This window comes from Struthio camelus, chromosome 5 (assembly GCF_040807025.1).
Source record: "Struthio camelus isolate bStrCam1 chromosome 5, bStrCam1.hap1, whole genome shotgun sequence".
In the NCBI taxonomy this organism is placed as follows: Eukaryota; Metazoa; Chordata; class Aves; order Struthioniformes; family Struthionidae; genus Struthio; species Struthio camelus.
Window position 1 is genome coordinate 19,368,313 of NC_090946.1, and position 14,068 is coordinate 19,382,380.

The 14,068-nt window shown below is 53.9% G+C and overlaps 1 protein-coding gene across 5 annotated transcripts in view; it reads right to left on the reverse strand.

Moving 5' to 3' along the window:
* Window positions 1–14,068, reverse strand: part of OSBPL5 (oxysterol binding protein like 5) — a 134,534-nt gene that overhangs the window by 107,324 nt on the left and 13,142 nt on the right. Inside the window, exon 1 of one of the 5 annotated variants that reach the window (XM_068944840.1) lies at window positions 11,488–11,523. The exons of 2 other annotated variants lie outside the window; for them this stretch is intronic. In XM_068944840.1, the coding sequence (XP_068800941.1) occupies window positions 11,488–11,508 (21 nt within the window). In that variant the 5' untranslated portion in view covers window positions 11,509–11,523. Of the gene's footprint in view, window positions 1–8,011; window positions 8,200–8,947; window positions 9,026–11,487; window positions 11,524–14,068 lie in introns of those variants that run through there. 2 more of the 5 variants (XM_068944843.1, XM_068944844.1) reach the window with 2 other exon arrangements.

Here is a 14,068-nt window from a genome sequence, read left to right on the forward strand (position 1 = left end):
GCAATTGCTATAACTCTGCTTTCCAGGCACATGCCCTTAAGCATCTACAGCGACGCTTTAAGGAGGGGCGGCAGCAAATGCCCTGTTCCAGGAGAAAGCGGCCCGCGTCGCAGCGCCCCGCTCACGCCACAGGGAAGCCCTACCGCCAGCCCCAGCGACACAATTTCTGTGGCAGTAAGGGCCATTTAGGGCTGCAGGGAAGAACAGCACTGCTCAAGCATTTCAAAGACCACATTAATACAGAAGTTTGGAGACCTCGCCCCTCAATCGACTTTGCATTTCTGTACTTGAGACCTAGCAGAGGATTCTGAAAAGGCAACATGAAAAAAAATATCGCTCAAAATTAGGAATATGAAAGACCTTGTGAACTAGACAGCAGAGCTGATTCTGGCAATCTTTTAAATTAACTTAGTATCTGATTTTCCAAGCACCAACTTCTGCTCATTTCTCTTTTCACTAATGCATTCACTGTTAAAGAGCACAGGGATTTTTCCTGCATCTTCCCTATATCCTGCTTCAGGAAAGGACAGACTGCTAGAAGAGAGGCCAGCATTATACACAACACTTAGGAAAACTGCTCTCTCATTTTCATATATTTGCACCAGCTGGTAGTGCATCTTTTACAAAGCTGTGGATGGCTGAAATTGCATTGCAAGGAAAGCATGCTCCTTTTAATAATAAGGGCAAAGCAAACGCCGTGATTTGGAGGAAGTAACCTCTTTCTTGACCTTTTATTGCCAACAAAAGGTCAGCAGGTTACTGAAGTGCTGGAAGGACAATCAATGGAAAAAAAACCCTTGAGCTGCCATGCACCAGACCAAAACGGCCCCTGCTCTCTGCCCACACGTGCACCTCAGTTTTCCAAAACACCTCCGATTTATAAAGAATTACAGCTAGGCAATGCAGTCCGAGCTCCAGGTGCAATACCGTGGGTAGAACGGGATTGCTCAACTCCTGGAAGCATAAATTAGGGGGCAGCGGGGGGACAGGACCAAGCAAGACGACTGCAGATCAACTTCTGCATGTAGCAGCTGCAAGAGCACTGCTGGCCTAGCGCACGCCAGCTTTATCTTTACCTGGATGCAGCGTCACGAAACACTGGAGAGAACCCAGCGAAAAAAACCGCAAGACTGTCTCCAGGTCTTAAATCAACTGCAATGAGAGATTTAAGGTGCTCACTTAAAGACACTTACAGGACCACCTAATCATAGACTGTAATTACAGACACAGGGAGAAGACGCCAGAAAGCTGGAAAACGAAGCTAGAAAAAGCCAGATCAGCAAGGCAGCCCGCAACGGGCAGCTTGTGCTGCTCCTTGAACGTCTCCAGCCCCCAAAAACACTACGATTATTCTCCACTTAATTCTTCCAAGGCCCGTTTCCAAGTCAGCCTAAAGAAAAATTGCTTTACTGACTTCGGTAAAATAAACCTTTTTATTATTTCATGCACTGTTTCATATTCTGGTACTCCAGCTACGCAGCGCGGATACTCACGATGCTGGAGTCTCATCTACGTCTCGCCTGCGAGACCCGCGCAGCCAGTGGCTTACGCAGCATGGTACGTTGGCCCGTTAAAAACACTACAACATAATTCAAGGCTTCCTGCAGGCACCATCTACGTGTGCAGCTCCGCTCCTGTAAGAAACATTACGAAGAGCTACACTATTTAACTCACCATTTAATTTTTACCTGGTGTTAAATGAAAACAAAGATCATGACAGCGTGGCAGTGGGGGGAAAAAAAAGGACAGGCTTGAAGATTTCTCACTAGCTTTACCCACCGAGTAAACAGGCATAACAATAAAAACAACTTACTTTCTATTCATTATTCTTCCGGTGCTGACGGAGGCAGAGGGCTGCACGCCACCTCCCCAAAGCCGTGTATGAAACCTGCAGCCAAGGCTGGAGCTAACGCTGATCTCCCGAATCCAAAGCCCAGCGCCTTAACCACATCATTACCTTACTCGCGTTGCCTCGACCTGCCTGCGTCCAGGAGCACCAAGTTACTGGGGAAGGGAAGGAGGGAGGGCGGGAGAAGAGCAAAATACTTCTTGGGAACATTCCTGACCTGGCTGGAAGCCCACACCGGAGGTATCGCAACCCAAAACCCAGCTCCTCAGTGCAAGCCCCCTGCACTGCAGCCCAAAGATTTGGGACAAAGACGCAAACTTTGGGCGCACAGCAAAACATTGAGCTCTCTCAGGTCCAGCCAGGGCTAACGCAGACCCTCGTGAATCGAGCAAAAGCACTCGTATCGCTCCATGCTTTTTCGCCAGGGGATGGGAACGTTCGAGAGACCGAATAACTCGGTGGCCAGCGCGGCAGCAAGCGCGCACTCGCCCAACCAGCTGGGCCGGGCCGGCAGCCAGAGCTGTTGCAGCTTGCTGCAAGCAGGAACCGGCAGCAAATCACAGCTTCACGGGCGAAGCAGGCCCCCGCGGAGCGGCGCCGCGGCCCAGCGCCTCCAGAGACGGCTCCTGCCGCCGCGCTGTCCACGCCGCACCCGGCTGCAGGCTCGGCTCCAAGGTGCCATCCAGCTCGTAGCCCTATTTCCACAGTCACCTTCGATGGTGGTTTCTTTCGAAACGCTGCCGCATCCCCGAGGCGCCAACAGCAGCGAGCTCTTCTAGCAAAACCCGGGAGAAGCTAAATGATTAAGGTCCACGTGGCGCAGGTTTCCCTTCCAGCCGGAGCAAAACTTAACGCTCTTCTTCCTTTCCCAGTCCCGGCCACAGTAACGCAGCACAATTATTTGTCATCTTCATCTTCACTAGAGGAGTCTCTTTCAATTTAGTACTTAATGTAATTATGGCAAATTAAATCCAGCTTAGAAAATAAACTCTTACTTTTTCAGAGCTATTATCTTACCTCTATGCAACTCCACCCGTCAAAAGCAGATCTAGTTATTAAATAATTGGGTCTCTCCTGCTTTGCATCTACTCAGTGAGTAGAAAACAGATGTTAGCACGAAAATTATTTAAATTTTCTTTCCAAATCCATTACCACAACTCCAAAAGAAAACTCAGGAATCATATTAATAGTAGCACAATGAACATCCCTTCTGCGTTGCAGGGCCAGTACTTGAAAAACCAATTTTCGGTTCACTTCCATTCACCCCAGTGAAGTTTCTCCTTTTTACATGAGGAAAGAATTTGCATTTGACTAAATAACAACGCATATAATTGCTTTTGTATGTTTTCCGCTAGCAACGTACGGTTAATGTGATTTCTCTTCAAGAGACACAGGATGAAAGCACTTGGCTGCAATGAAGTCAACGGGAAAAGACTTTACTTCAAGGGGGCTGGGATGTGAAACAACATGGATTAAACTACCGAAGCCAGGAGGACAGCAGGTAAGCAGCCACGTGCGTTTACGTGCCACCTAATAAATGCACGGTGGCGCTGTGGTAAAAGCTGGGAAAATCCGTTCCTGCAAACGTCAGCTCCCACAAAGAAATCCCTATAGAAAGCAATCCCCTTGCCAACAGCGAAATTTCATTTCTTAGAGCAAACGGCAGGATTTCATTCCTGTTCGCATCCGTACCATGGAAGGAAGGGACAATCCCAAACTCAGAGCTTGCCTAGAAGGCCAGTCTGTTCAAAGCGATTAGTTTTTACAGCACTACTTCGTGGTAAAAACGCAATGCATCTACAAACAGGTGTCCGAGGGACGCTCTTGGTACATGGTCACTCAGTATTTTCATAAATTAATGAAACACTGGCTTGCAGTACTCGCACTGATATTAGAAGCATCATTTTTAACACAACGTAAGCGTTCAGGCCACGGGGAATACAACATTAAGCAGGAAAGATCTGTATTATGTTGTCGTACAACAACTGAGAGAACGTTACCCATCATTAGCAGCCAGCACGAGGACGGCCCTCTGCTAGCCGTGCATCTCGTCACAACGGCCAGGCTTATATTAACACAACGAAGTCAGTCAGTTGACGACAGCTTTATAGCAGAGAACACCACATTGTGCATTTCTGGGAAAAGGCCTCTTGAGCACTACGGGGATTATTGTGGCTAAATTGCTTCTGAGTCACACAGGCCGTTGTCACTCAGGGTTTCTCCTCCACTCCCTACCTACTTTTATTTCCTCATGAGGATGCATCTGCTCAGGAAAAAGAAAGAAAAACAGCACCAGTCGCACCCTCAACTCATAGCTAATTTAGTGACTATTCGCTACCTTGTGGCACAACCGATTGCTTTTATTTATACCACAGCCCAGCAGAGGCCAAGGCCACATTACACTAGACACACTGGGCGAGCTCATAGTAAGAGATACATCAAGGGACACTTACTCCGAGCAGACAGAAGATGAGAGACAGGCAGCATGGGAAGCTGCTGCGACACGTGCTTGGCCATGCATCTTCTCAGGACGCATAAGGGCAGAAGACCCCACCACGCTTCTCAGATACTGCAGGCCAACTGCAGGGTCCTCCCAGCACACCTCGCCCTCTTGGGAAAGCAAGCCTTCTGCTCCTACGTGGAGGCTTTCACAAGCCAGGACGCGAACACCTGTGCAGAAAGCCCTCCCAGAGCCTGCTGCCGTACAGCGACACATCGGCGAGAGCAGGGTGCTCCAACGTGTCCAAGACCGGACAGACCTTCCGGCGGTAACAGCACAACGGGCAACAGCCCGTGGGTATCAGAGACCTATAGGGCCTCATTTGCATCCACCAAGCCTGAATTAAGACAGGCCAAAACACCCCCAAAGCTAAGCCGTTTGTATTCATTCCTGTTGTATTACATCTCCTCTTCATGACGAGAGATGTTGCTAAGACAGAGCAAGACCAAGAGGCCGGGCCAAGTTAGCAGATGTTAAAACGGGGAGAAGCAGCTCTGTTTCAAACCAGGCTCAAAACCACGCAGATCGCGTGTTTCATGGCTAGCGTGCTGCTCCAGCCGGACACGACAGCAGTGCTGTTTTGGTCCCTGCTTTGCCCACTGACGCTGCAACTGCAAAAGTGCGTCCAGTGCTCACAGAAAGCCTTCATAATCCACCTCAGGATTTACTACTTCATCAGAATGAGAAAAAAATCCTGATGTTGCTCAGACGTGAACTGTCTTTGACCTACATTTGAAAGAAAAGGTCATGAAATGATCTGCAAATCCCTTAGTAAATTAAGGGGGGGAAAAAAAAAAAATTAAACGCTGTACCAGCAACGGCCAGGCTCGCAGCATTGTGCGAGTTTCTTTTCGGGCCAAAGTAGCAGGAAAAAAGCAGAAAGATCCATCTTACAAAATGCAAATCTCGTCTACTTGCATCCAGGCCAGGAGCTTACCAGAACGAACCCCAGAGGCCCAGTATTAATCCCAGGAGCAACTTCACATCCTACTTCCAGGGATTTTGCAGATCAGCCAGCAGCGATTCCCCGAGCAAACTGCGCAATGCTTGACAAAATGTCAAAAAGCCTCAGCCACATCCCGCTGCTACGTCAAAAATGATTGCTTCCCGATGCCGAAAGTAACGTGAAACAGAAAACAGAAAGTAGGGGACTAGAACTGTTCTTAAGGAGGACAAGAAATCAATCGCTCTTTTCTTTCTGCCAAGGCAGCCCACGGCAACCACCAGGTCCCCACACCGCACGGCAGAGCCCCCCCTCCTCTCCCGAGTGGGACGTGGAGAGAAATCCCTGACTTTATAATCCAAGGAAAGGGGAAGCGGTGCAACGTTGCTGTGGGGCGTGCACTCTTTCACCTGGCCTCGAGCAACGCAGGTGACAAAAGCCAAACCCTCTCTGCAGCACCGAAGGTGGAAAAGAGCAAAAGCATATGAAATCATTGTCTGAAAAACTACGTTAGCCTAGAAACTGAAGTACCTTTTAGGGTAATCTTATATTTTTGCTGAGAAATACAGAGCTGCAGACAGCTAAGCCCTGGAGAAGAGCCAACAGGACGCCGCTTTCGCGCTCCCAGCGCCGGGCCGGGATGCAGCAGGACCGAGCTCACGTCCAAGGTCTCCACTCAACAGCCCAAAACTGCACGTTTCGCCGCCCTGTGCCTCTCCCCTGCGCCTCGTTAAGATAAGCGGCGAGTCTGCTTTTACCCTGGCCTTCGCCGATCGCCTGGGCCAGCGGATCCCTCGGGCCGCCCCTGCGGCAGGAGCCCACTGGGGAACACGGGCAGAGCCGCTATCACGTTGCCCCCCGGGGGGACAACGGCACCTTGGGCGGTTCACTAGCAGATCAGACAGCATGAAGCAGGCACACGGGGTGGTGGTGTTCTTCTCGAGGATAGCTGCACGTGTCCCCGCTTATTAAGGACACGAATGTTTCTCTTTCGCCTTTAGTAGGTTAATCTTACACCGATACTATATCACGCGAACGGGAATCAAGCTGCCAAAACACCCACCGAATTCGCACAGCCCTTCAGCCGATCGGCAAAAAGCTGAAGCTTGGCCCGGAGTCTAACAAAACATAGTCAAAAAGGATACATCAGAAGGCTGCCAGCGTGATAAGGTTACTGATAGGAACCCATAGCACAGACCTCAGTGAGGCAAGACTGCAGAAAGGAAACCTAGGTATAACCCTAGGTAGTTATAAAACAAGGAGGAGAACAGAGCCTTTCAACCCAGAGCAAAGTCAGACTGGCACATTCATAAATCCTTCACTCCAAAAGGAGCATCAGGAAATAACGACACAGCCTCGACCGCAGCTCTGCAAACACAACACAAAACAGAACAAGGGGCACGTCTGACCTGGAAAAATCCACTTTCACATCACTCCCGCGGAGGGGGCCTGAGGCCACGTAGGGGGTCACTCTCACTAACCTGCTGGTCAGCCGCCTCCAGCTCTGCAGAACGTCGCTCTTTAGTCCCACCATCTCTTTGCATCACACAAATACCCACACGGTATCTGGAGCCTCACGCAAGCACGAAAAAATAAACCTTGAAACAGTATTTTAATAACTGAGAAATGGGGAAAGTATCAAAGCGAAGTCTCAGGCTTCGGGGTGCCTCAGGGATAAACCACTCCTGGTCAGCAGGCTTTGCTTTTGCTGTTTTTCCCCTGACTCACCGGATCTCACACGCCAAGCTTGGGAGAGAGCATCCACAAACTAATTTTGCCCTGGCCACCTCGGAAGCAGCAGTGGACAGAAGTGTTTTGACACGGCACGCTCGGAGCTGCTACTGTCAGACGGCTGGCCTAAAACATGCGCTACGCCAAAACGCGTTGCCTCCAATTAGCGTCACGGCAGCAGAAGCACGCGGCCAGTAAATTTTGCAGCCAGGAAAGCTGCTCGTGAAGAGCAACCGGTCAACCCCGAACCGGAGACACGAAGGAGGAAGGTGGCTTGAGCGGCAAGGAGAGACCACCAAAGCCAGGGGGGCGCGTGGCCAGGTTGGAGGAAAGCCCCCTTGCTCGAGACGGGGCGCGAAGTCCTCGGCAGCTCCCCCCCGGTGCGGCCGGCAGCCGTGCGGGCTGCGACCCCTGCGTGCAGCAGTAGCGGAGAGGAGTCCGCCCGGCCACGCATCAAGACCGGCTGGCACGGCAGGTCACCACCGCTCCTTCCCAAGCCCCCCTGCATCGGTCTCACCTCTGCCCGCTCCCCAAGCTGCGTCCGACGCCTGCTTTACCTTAGTAACGGCGGCAGGGACGCACAGACGCCTACGGCGAGCTGCCGGAGCCGTCTCGCGGCGAGGAGCGGAGGCGTGAGGAGCAGCGTTTCTGCGCTAGTAGTCACGCTCCCGAGGCGGGGAGGCCGGCAGCACAAACGCCAAGCGCAGCTTCTTCCCCGTCCCGCTGCGTAAAACGGGCGGGCCGAACGGCCCGGGTCCACGCCGTCGCAGGGCGAGCCTCGCGCTCGGGGCGGGGGGGTCAGAGCATCCTGCTAACACGCTTCTGGGCCACCTCGTATCTGCCCCCTTCCAAGCCCCCGATCCCACCCTAGAAGACCTCCGCCGACAACACCGACCATCCTTCAACTGCCCTCAGCAGAAGGACAGGTCACGCGGACACCAAGCCAGCCTAACCCAACCCAGACCGACCTAGCTCAAATTTACATTACCTAGAAACGTCGCACGAACCGCGCCTCGGTTCTGCTCCGGGCGGCAGCACGCCGACCCCGAACACGGCCCACGCGCAGAGGAAGAGGAGGGCCTCTCCCTGGGGGTACCACACGCTCCGACCGCCGCGCAGAGACGGTTTTCCTCCGCTTCCAGCCAAAGAGCACCTGGCCGAGCGCGCCGCCCGGGAAGGGAGAGGAGCCGCCGGCGCGGCCTCCCGCCCCCTCACCTGAGGGAGCAGCGTCGCAATAAAGCGCACCGGAATTCAATTAAGCGCCGTAAAAAAGATTACGGCAGTAAATCCTCCTTTCGGTTGTATTCATGCAACGCGATGATTAAATCGTGTTTTGGGTTCAGCCTGCTGCAGCCTGGAAGAGACCGAGCGCAGGACTAAGCTCTGTATTTTTCCCTCCCGCCCCTCCGAACGAGGATGTTGTCCCGCTCCAGCCCCCCTTGGCCAACGAGGCGCCGGCGGCAGAGTCACCAAGTAACCCCGGCGGGCGCCCACGCTTTCAGGCGGGGTTCGGGCGTCCCCCAGCACCCGCGTTGCTCCCCCGTGGAGAAAACCCACGGCGGGGCCGGGGGAGCCCCAGGGCAGCCGGACGGCGGGCGGGCGGGCAGACAGCGTCCCCCCGACTCACGTCGGCCGCTCGTTTCGTGCCTCGGAGGCGCGAAGCCCTCGAGGTGGCGGAGCGGCGCTCGCGTGCCCACCGCCCCACCGGCATCTGGGGCGAGCCGAGAGCCTTCTTCCCCGGTGCCGGGTCCCACCTCCCCATCGCGGCCCCGTCCCCGCCGGCCCCCCGAGGGACCATCAGGGGCGCGGGGCCGCGCCAGCGTGGGAACCTGCGCCCAGCCCTTCCCACGCCCCCCGAGGGGTGAGAAACGGCTTTTTTGGGCGGGGGGGAGGGAGCTCGGCGACAGGGGAGGGGTTGCCTTACCTGGGCCGGGGGCGGCGGGGCCGGCCCGCCCGCCCGCGCCGCCGGGACACGCGTGGGAGCGCGCGCAGGGCGGGGGCGCGCGTGGGGTCCGCGCGGCAGCGCCGGGCCGCGGCCGGGCAGCTGCTCGGCGGAGGCTGCGGCAGGAAATACCAAAAGCCTGATCCAACCGCGCTAAGGAGGGAGGGAAGGAGGGAGGGGAGGGAGGGAGGGGGGGACGGAGGAAAAAAATAGAAGGGAGAAAAGAATAAAAAGGAAAGAAAGAAGGGGAAAAAAAGAGAGAGAGAGAGAGAGAAGGCGCGGGCGGGCGGAAGCGCGCAAAACCCGGGCGGGAGCGGCGCGGAGCGGCGCCTCCCCTGCCGCGCCCGGCCTTGCGGCTGCGCTTCTTTAAATGTACTTCTCTTCCCCCTCCCCAGAGGATTTTTCTGTTCCCCCCCCCCCCCACACACACACACACAGAAAGAGGCTGGAGCCCAGGCGGGTCCCACAAGAAAAACAAAAGGAATTTTGTTTTTTGGAAAAAGGTGGGTTTTTTTTCCAAACGCGGGCGGGCGACGGCACAGATGCGGCGCCCAGGGAGCAAGGGAGCCGGGGCCAAGGCGAGACCCTCCAGCCGCGGGGGTGCGCTCCCCCGGCCCCGGCATCCGCCGGCCACCCCGGCTCCGAGCGCCCACCCGCAGGGGAAAGTCAGCCCCCCCACGGCACCTCGACCCCAGGCTCCTCCAGAGAGGGACCCGCGGTCCACCCGGTCTTGCCTTGCCAGCAGGCTCAAGGAGCACCCAACTTTCTGCCACCAAAGTCACCCGCGGGAGTAAGGCGATGGGGACGCACGCCTGCCTTTCGGCACCCGCTTACGGCTGCGCCGGGGGTGCAAAGCGCAGCGGGGAGCTCAGGCTTGCGCCTCCGAGACCAGGAGCATCAAGCGGACGCCCAGCGCCACCGGCCGCGGGAACAGCTGGCGCTACCTCCGTTTTAGCACACGCAGCCTCTAAACCAGGATGAGCAGGCGCTGGCTCCAGCTCTCCTCCCGCGGCCCAGGAAGGCAGCTCCCGGCGCTGTGAGCAGCGGCTCAGCTCATGGAAAAGGTCACCCAGATCTCAGACAACGCTCGACTTCATAAAAAGCTGCGTGCTTACCTCGGACCAGGGCACGATCTCTCCCACTCCCAGCCACTCATTAAGGGGGGGGCTCACTGTGTCACCTGCACCCTTAACAGTAGCCCTTAGAGGTGGCCAGTCTCCCCACGAGCTTGGTGGGGCGCAGAGCGGTACGCGCTACACCCACTCAGGAGCATCGCGTGGCGGTCAAGAGACTTCTGCACCTATTTTGGCTCCTTTCCATAAGTTTTGGTACCAGACGAGACCACAAACAGATCGCGCAGGCCAAAGTGGCGTGCAATGTTAGGACGTGCAGGACCCCACCATGCACAACCGCAGCCAGAGGGGTAGGCCATCATCAGCTAAGGGCCAATATCTGACCCAAGACAACCACCCCGTTGCGTCGTCCGGGACTGAACCCCAGGCACAAATAGCTGCTTCCAAGACAAGAGAACAAACATGGAAAACCAACGGGAAGCAAGGCCTCGCAAGGAGTAACAGCAGCCTGCAGTACTGATGCAATCCCTGCCATGCAAGAGCCCCCGGCCACTCGCTACCCGTTAAATAAGCCCAAGAATCACTTGTGCAGGTGGGTGGTCATTAAACACACCTGTATTTGCAGTGAGTACTGTGATGAGCTGCAGGGTGTAGGGAGTTATCCTGATTCCTGCCACCTCCAAGTCAGTGGTGACTGTGACCTAATCCTCACTGAAACGGTACCCGTAGGGCAAGCCCCTGCGGCGAGAGCCAGGGCGCACAGAGCCCAGCCTGGGCGGCTTGGCCACATGCACCCGTCTCCGCGCGAGCCATACCCCAGCTCAGTGCTAACTCATCGCCCTCCCCGGACGGGACGTATCCCTTCGACAGCAGCTGCCTGAGGTACCCGGCACACCTGACAACCCGAGGTGCTGCACAACAGCACGGTGTCAGTGCCGTTTAAACACTGGGATACACGGAGACAGAGAGCACAGCGCAGAGATTATAGCCCATCTATGCAAAATGCAAACCCGTGCTCCCTTTGAAATGCAAACGCATACTCATTTTGCATTGTCCTCGAGATTTACGTTTTGTGCTTTCCTATATCTTGCAGCGTACCTACAACAGCTCTACAGGCTCCTATTCATGGCTAGGAAGGTTACTACATATGGTAAAAGCCATCAGAGATATGTATCGGCCCCCATTAAAATGGAAATCGAGAGGAGCAATCATGTTCATATCATTATAATTAGTGCAGCATCTCTATAGCCATAACCACATTAATCAAGCATCATATGAATGGTTGTTAGCACGGCAAGAAATTTGCCCTTAAGCTCATGATGCATCACAAAAAGCAGGAGGCTTCAAAACAAAAAAAAAAGTTATTAAACATAACATCTTTATCATTAAGCCATGAACTTTGACATAGCTATATACAATCAATGATAAGAAGAGATTGCCTTTACTCACATGTGTTTTCCAATGCAACATTTTTTAGCAAAAACATTTGCTGCCATAGCCGGATGGAGCAGGAATTCCCTGTCAACGAATGGTACGGGGTCTGAAAAAGTGAGTCCACAAAGGAACGTGTTGGCTCATTTTACATTTAGAAAGACAGCAGTACTGCTAACCCGGGCTCCTAATTGCAAGTTTGCTCGAGCAGCTCTCTGGGGAAGCTAGGAAAAACCCCACAAGCAGCTCCTGGAGACTGGAGGCCTCTTGTGGCAAAAGGCAGTGGAAAATTTTCAGCAAGGGGCTCCAGCTGAGAGCTGGGCAGGGAGACGCTGCAGCTGGCCGCGGGCAAGTGCCAAAGGAGCAGCCCGCCGCCGCGTTTCGGTAGCAGCACGTCTGCTCCCGTCAGCCGCTCCTGCCTGTCAGTGTGTGGTCCCCGCTGAGACGGTGTCTCTGGCTGGGTTTTTTCCTCTGTCAGCAGAGGTGTTTTTCCCTGAGTTTTTCACTAGTGAGAACTTTTCTCCCGGTTGATACGTTTGCTGTCTAGCAACACCAGCCTCCTCCTGTCTGGGCTGGTTTCAGCCCTTTGCTGAGATGGGTGGACAGCACAGGGCTGCGATCCTGTGTAGATCCCTTTGCCTTGTATTTCATCTCCTTCTCTGCTGTGTTTTTTCTACCTGCAGTAGTCCCTGTAGACAGCCTTGAGCTCAGCTGAGGTGATATTTTGTGCGATGACGGATGTGGTGCTGCACTCCCAACTTGAGGCAGTACCAGAGAAGGAGGAGGAGGAAAACAGTCCGGGGGTCTCTCTTCACCCACACGCTGCAGGCAAAAGATTTATACATCTCTGCGGGTGACTGCAAAGAGATTATCTGCCTAGGCATTTCACTCGGCCCAAATAGCCCTGCAAACGAAGGTCTGAGCTTTCAGGAACCTGCATCCAGCCATGGCTTGCAGCAGAAGCTGCAAGAGAAGCTCCAGAGATGGTTTTAAAGAACTGCCAGTAGTAAGATAAAAATAGCAGATGTTCTTGTATCTCATATTCTCCATGTACTTGGACAGTGTCTCGCTTTCAACCGACCTTAGCACCCTAAATGCGGTGTCATTGCAACCATGTCTCCCCAGACTTCATCCAGAGAGGCCTTGTGTGCTCTTAGATACCTGGTGTTTAGAGACGTCCTGGGCAGATCCGTCCTGTCCTGCCCCGCACCCCAGCTAATGCCGTCTGCCGCCTCGGGGGGCTCGTCCCCGCAGGTCCCGGTGTGGCCGGTGCCAGGAGGCACAGCCACAGCCCCTGGCCTGCCGCCGGCTGGACCCAAATTAGGTTTGGTCCTCATATTAGCAGTGGCTAGCTGAGGTCTCAAGAGCCTTCTTGCTCTTGGTATCAAGCACCATGACTCTCTCGAGAGTTTCTTCTAATGGCCTAAGATGGCAAATTGAACCAAATGCTGCGATTACGAACAAACAGATCAGAGAGGTTGGTAGCCATCGATTTGATCCTGCGGGCCTGGCTAGCAGCTAAGCTAAGCAGCTGTGACCCCAGCAACTCGCAAACAGTCCCGTGCAAGCTGGGCTAGATTTAAAAACCCTTAACAAGATGTGACATGAAGCCAATTTGCTATTCAAAACCATGCCAGTAGCCCTTGTTCTTGGTAATATTTCAAGCTAATTACACAGGAAGCTAGCTGTTATAAAGCCCTGGAGGATGGGACTGAAACATATATGAATATACGCATGCACGTACATATTTGCACTTTTTGCACGGCTGAATCAGATGGCAACGTCAAAACCAGCAGGGACAGTTGACGCGTTTCTCAATGACACCGATTTCCTCAACAGCTAATGGGAAATGTTCGGATGAAGTCAGACTTCCAAAACTTCTAATTTTGGGTTTTTTTTTTTTTAGTTTATTTTCCTTTCTGCCTCAGACAAACTTGGGAGCAGATGCTAGGGAGCGCTGTGTTTCTGCGCTGCGTGCTGTTGTGGTACAGGAAACAGTACAGTGAGGACAAACATAAACACATGTGTTAGCGGTCCCTTTATACAAGATTGGATTATCAGACTCCTAGATAGAGACAGAGAGATCTGCAGAAAGGCCAGTATCTCTCGCGCGCGCGACAGACAGTTGTCTGCGGCCTGCTTGCTGAATACTCTGTCCATAGACAGACCTGGATCAAGGTGGGCAGAAAGCCACAGCTTACTCCTGGTCTGCTCATTGCTCTGTTGTCCCCGGCGAGGGGCATTTGGACTTACGGCTCGACGTGGTTATTGACACCGGACGTACGCAGCCGGTCCATAAGTCTGGCCAGACAGCCGCACGTCTGACGTATGGGTAGCTTTGCAATAGCACTACATCATATTCCTGAGCTTGCGGCTGCTTCAGACCGCCCGGGACGCGCCTGCTCTCAGCCTTGACCCCTTTCACTTCGCCTGACTCCTGACTCATGCTGGCAGACAGCTCATCTCCATTAAATCATGGGCCCTCTCACAGCTTCCTCCTTTCCCTGCTATCCGAAATCCATCTTCTGGCTCATCCACGAGCAGGCACAAAGTCTCCTTGACTGTGGCAATTAATTTTAAGGCCTCATTGTTATTGCTG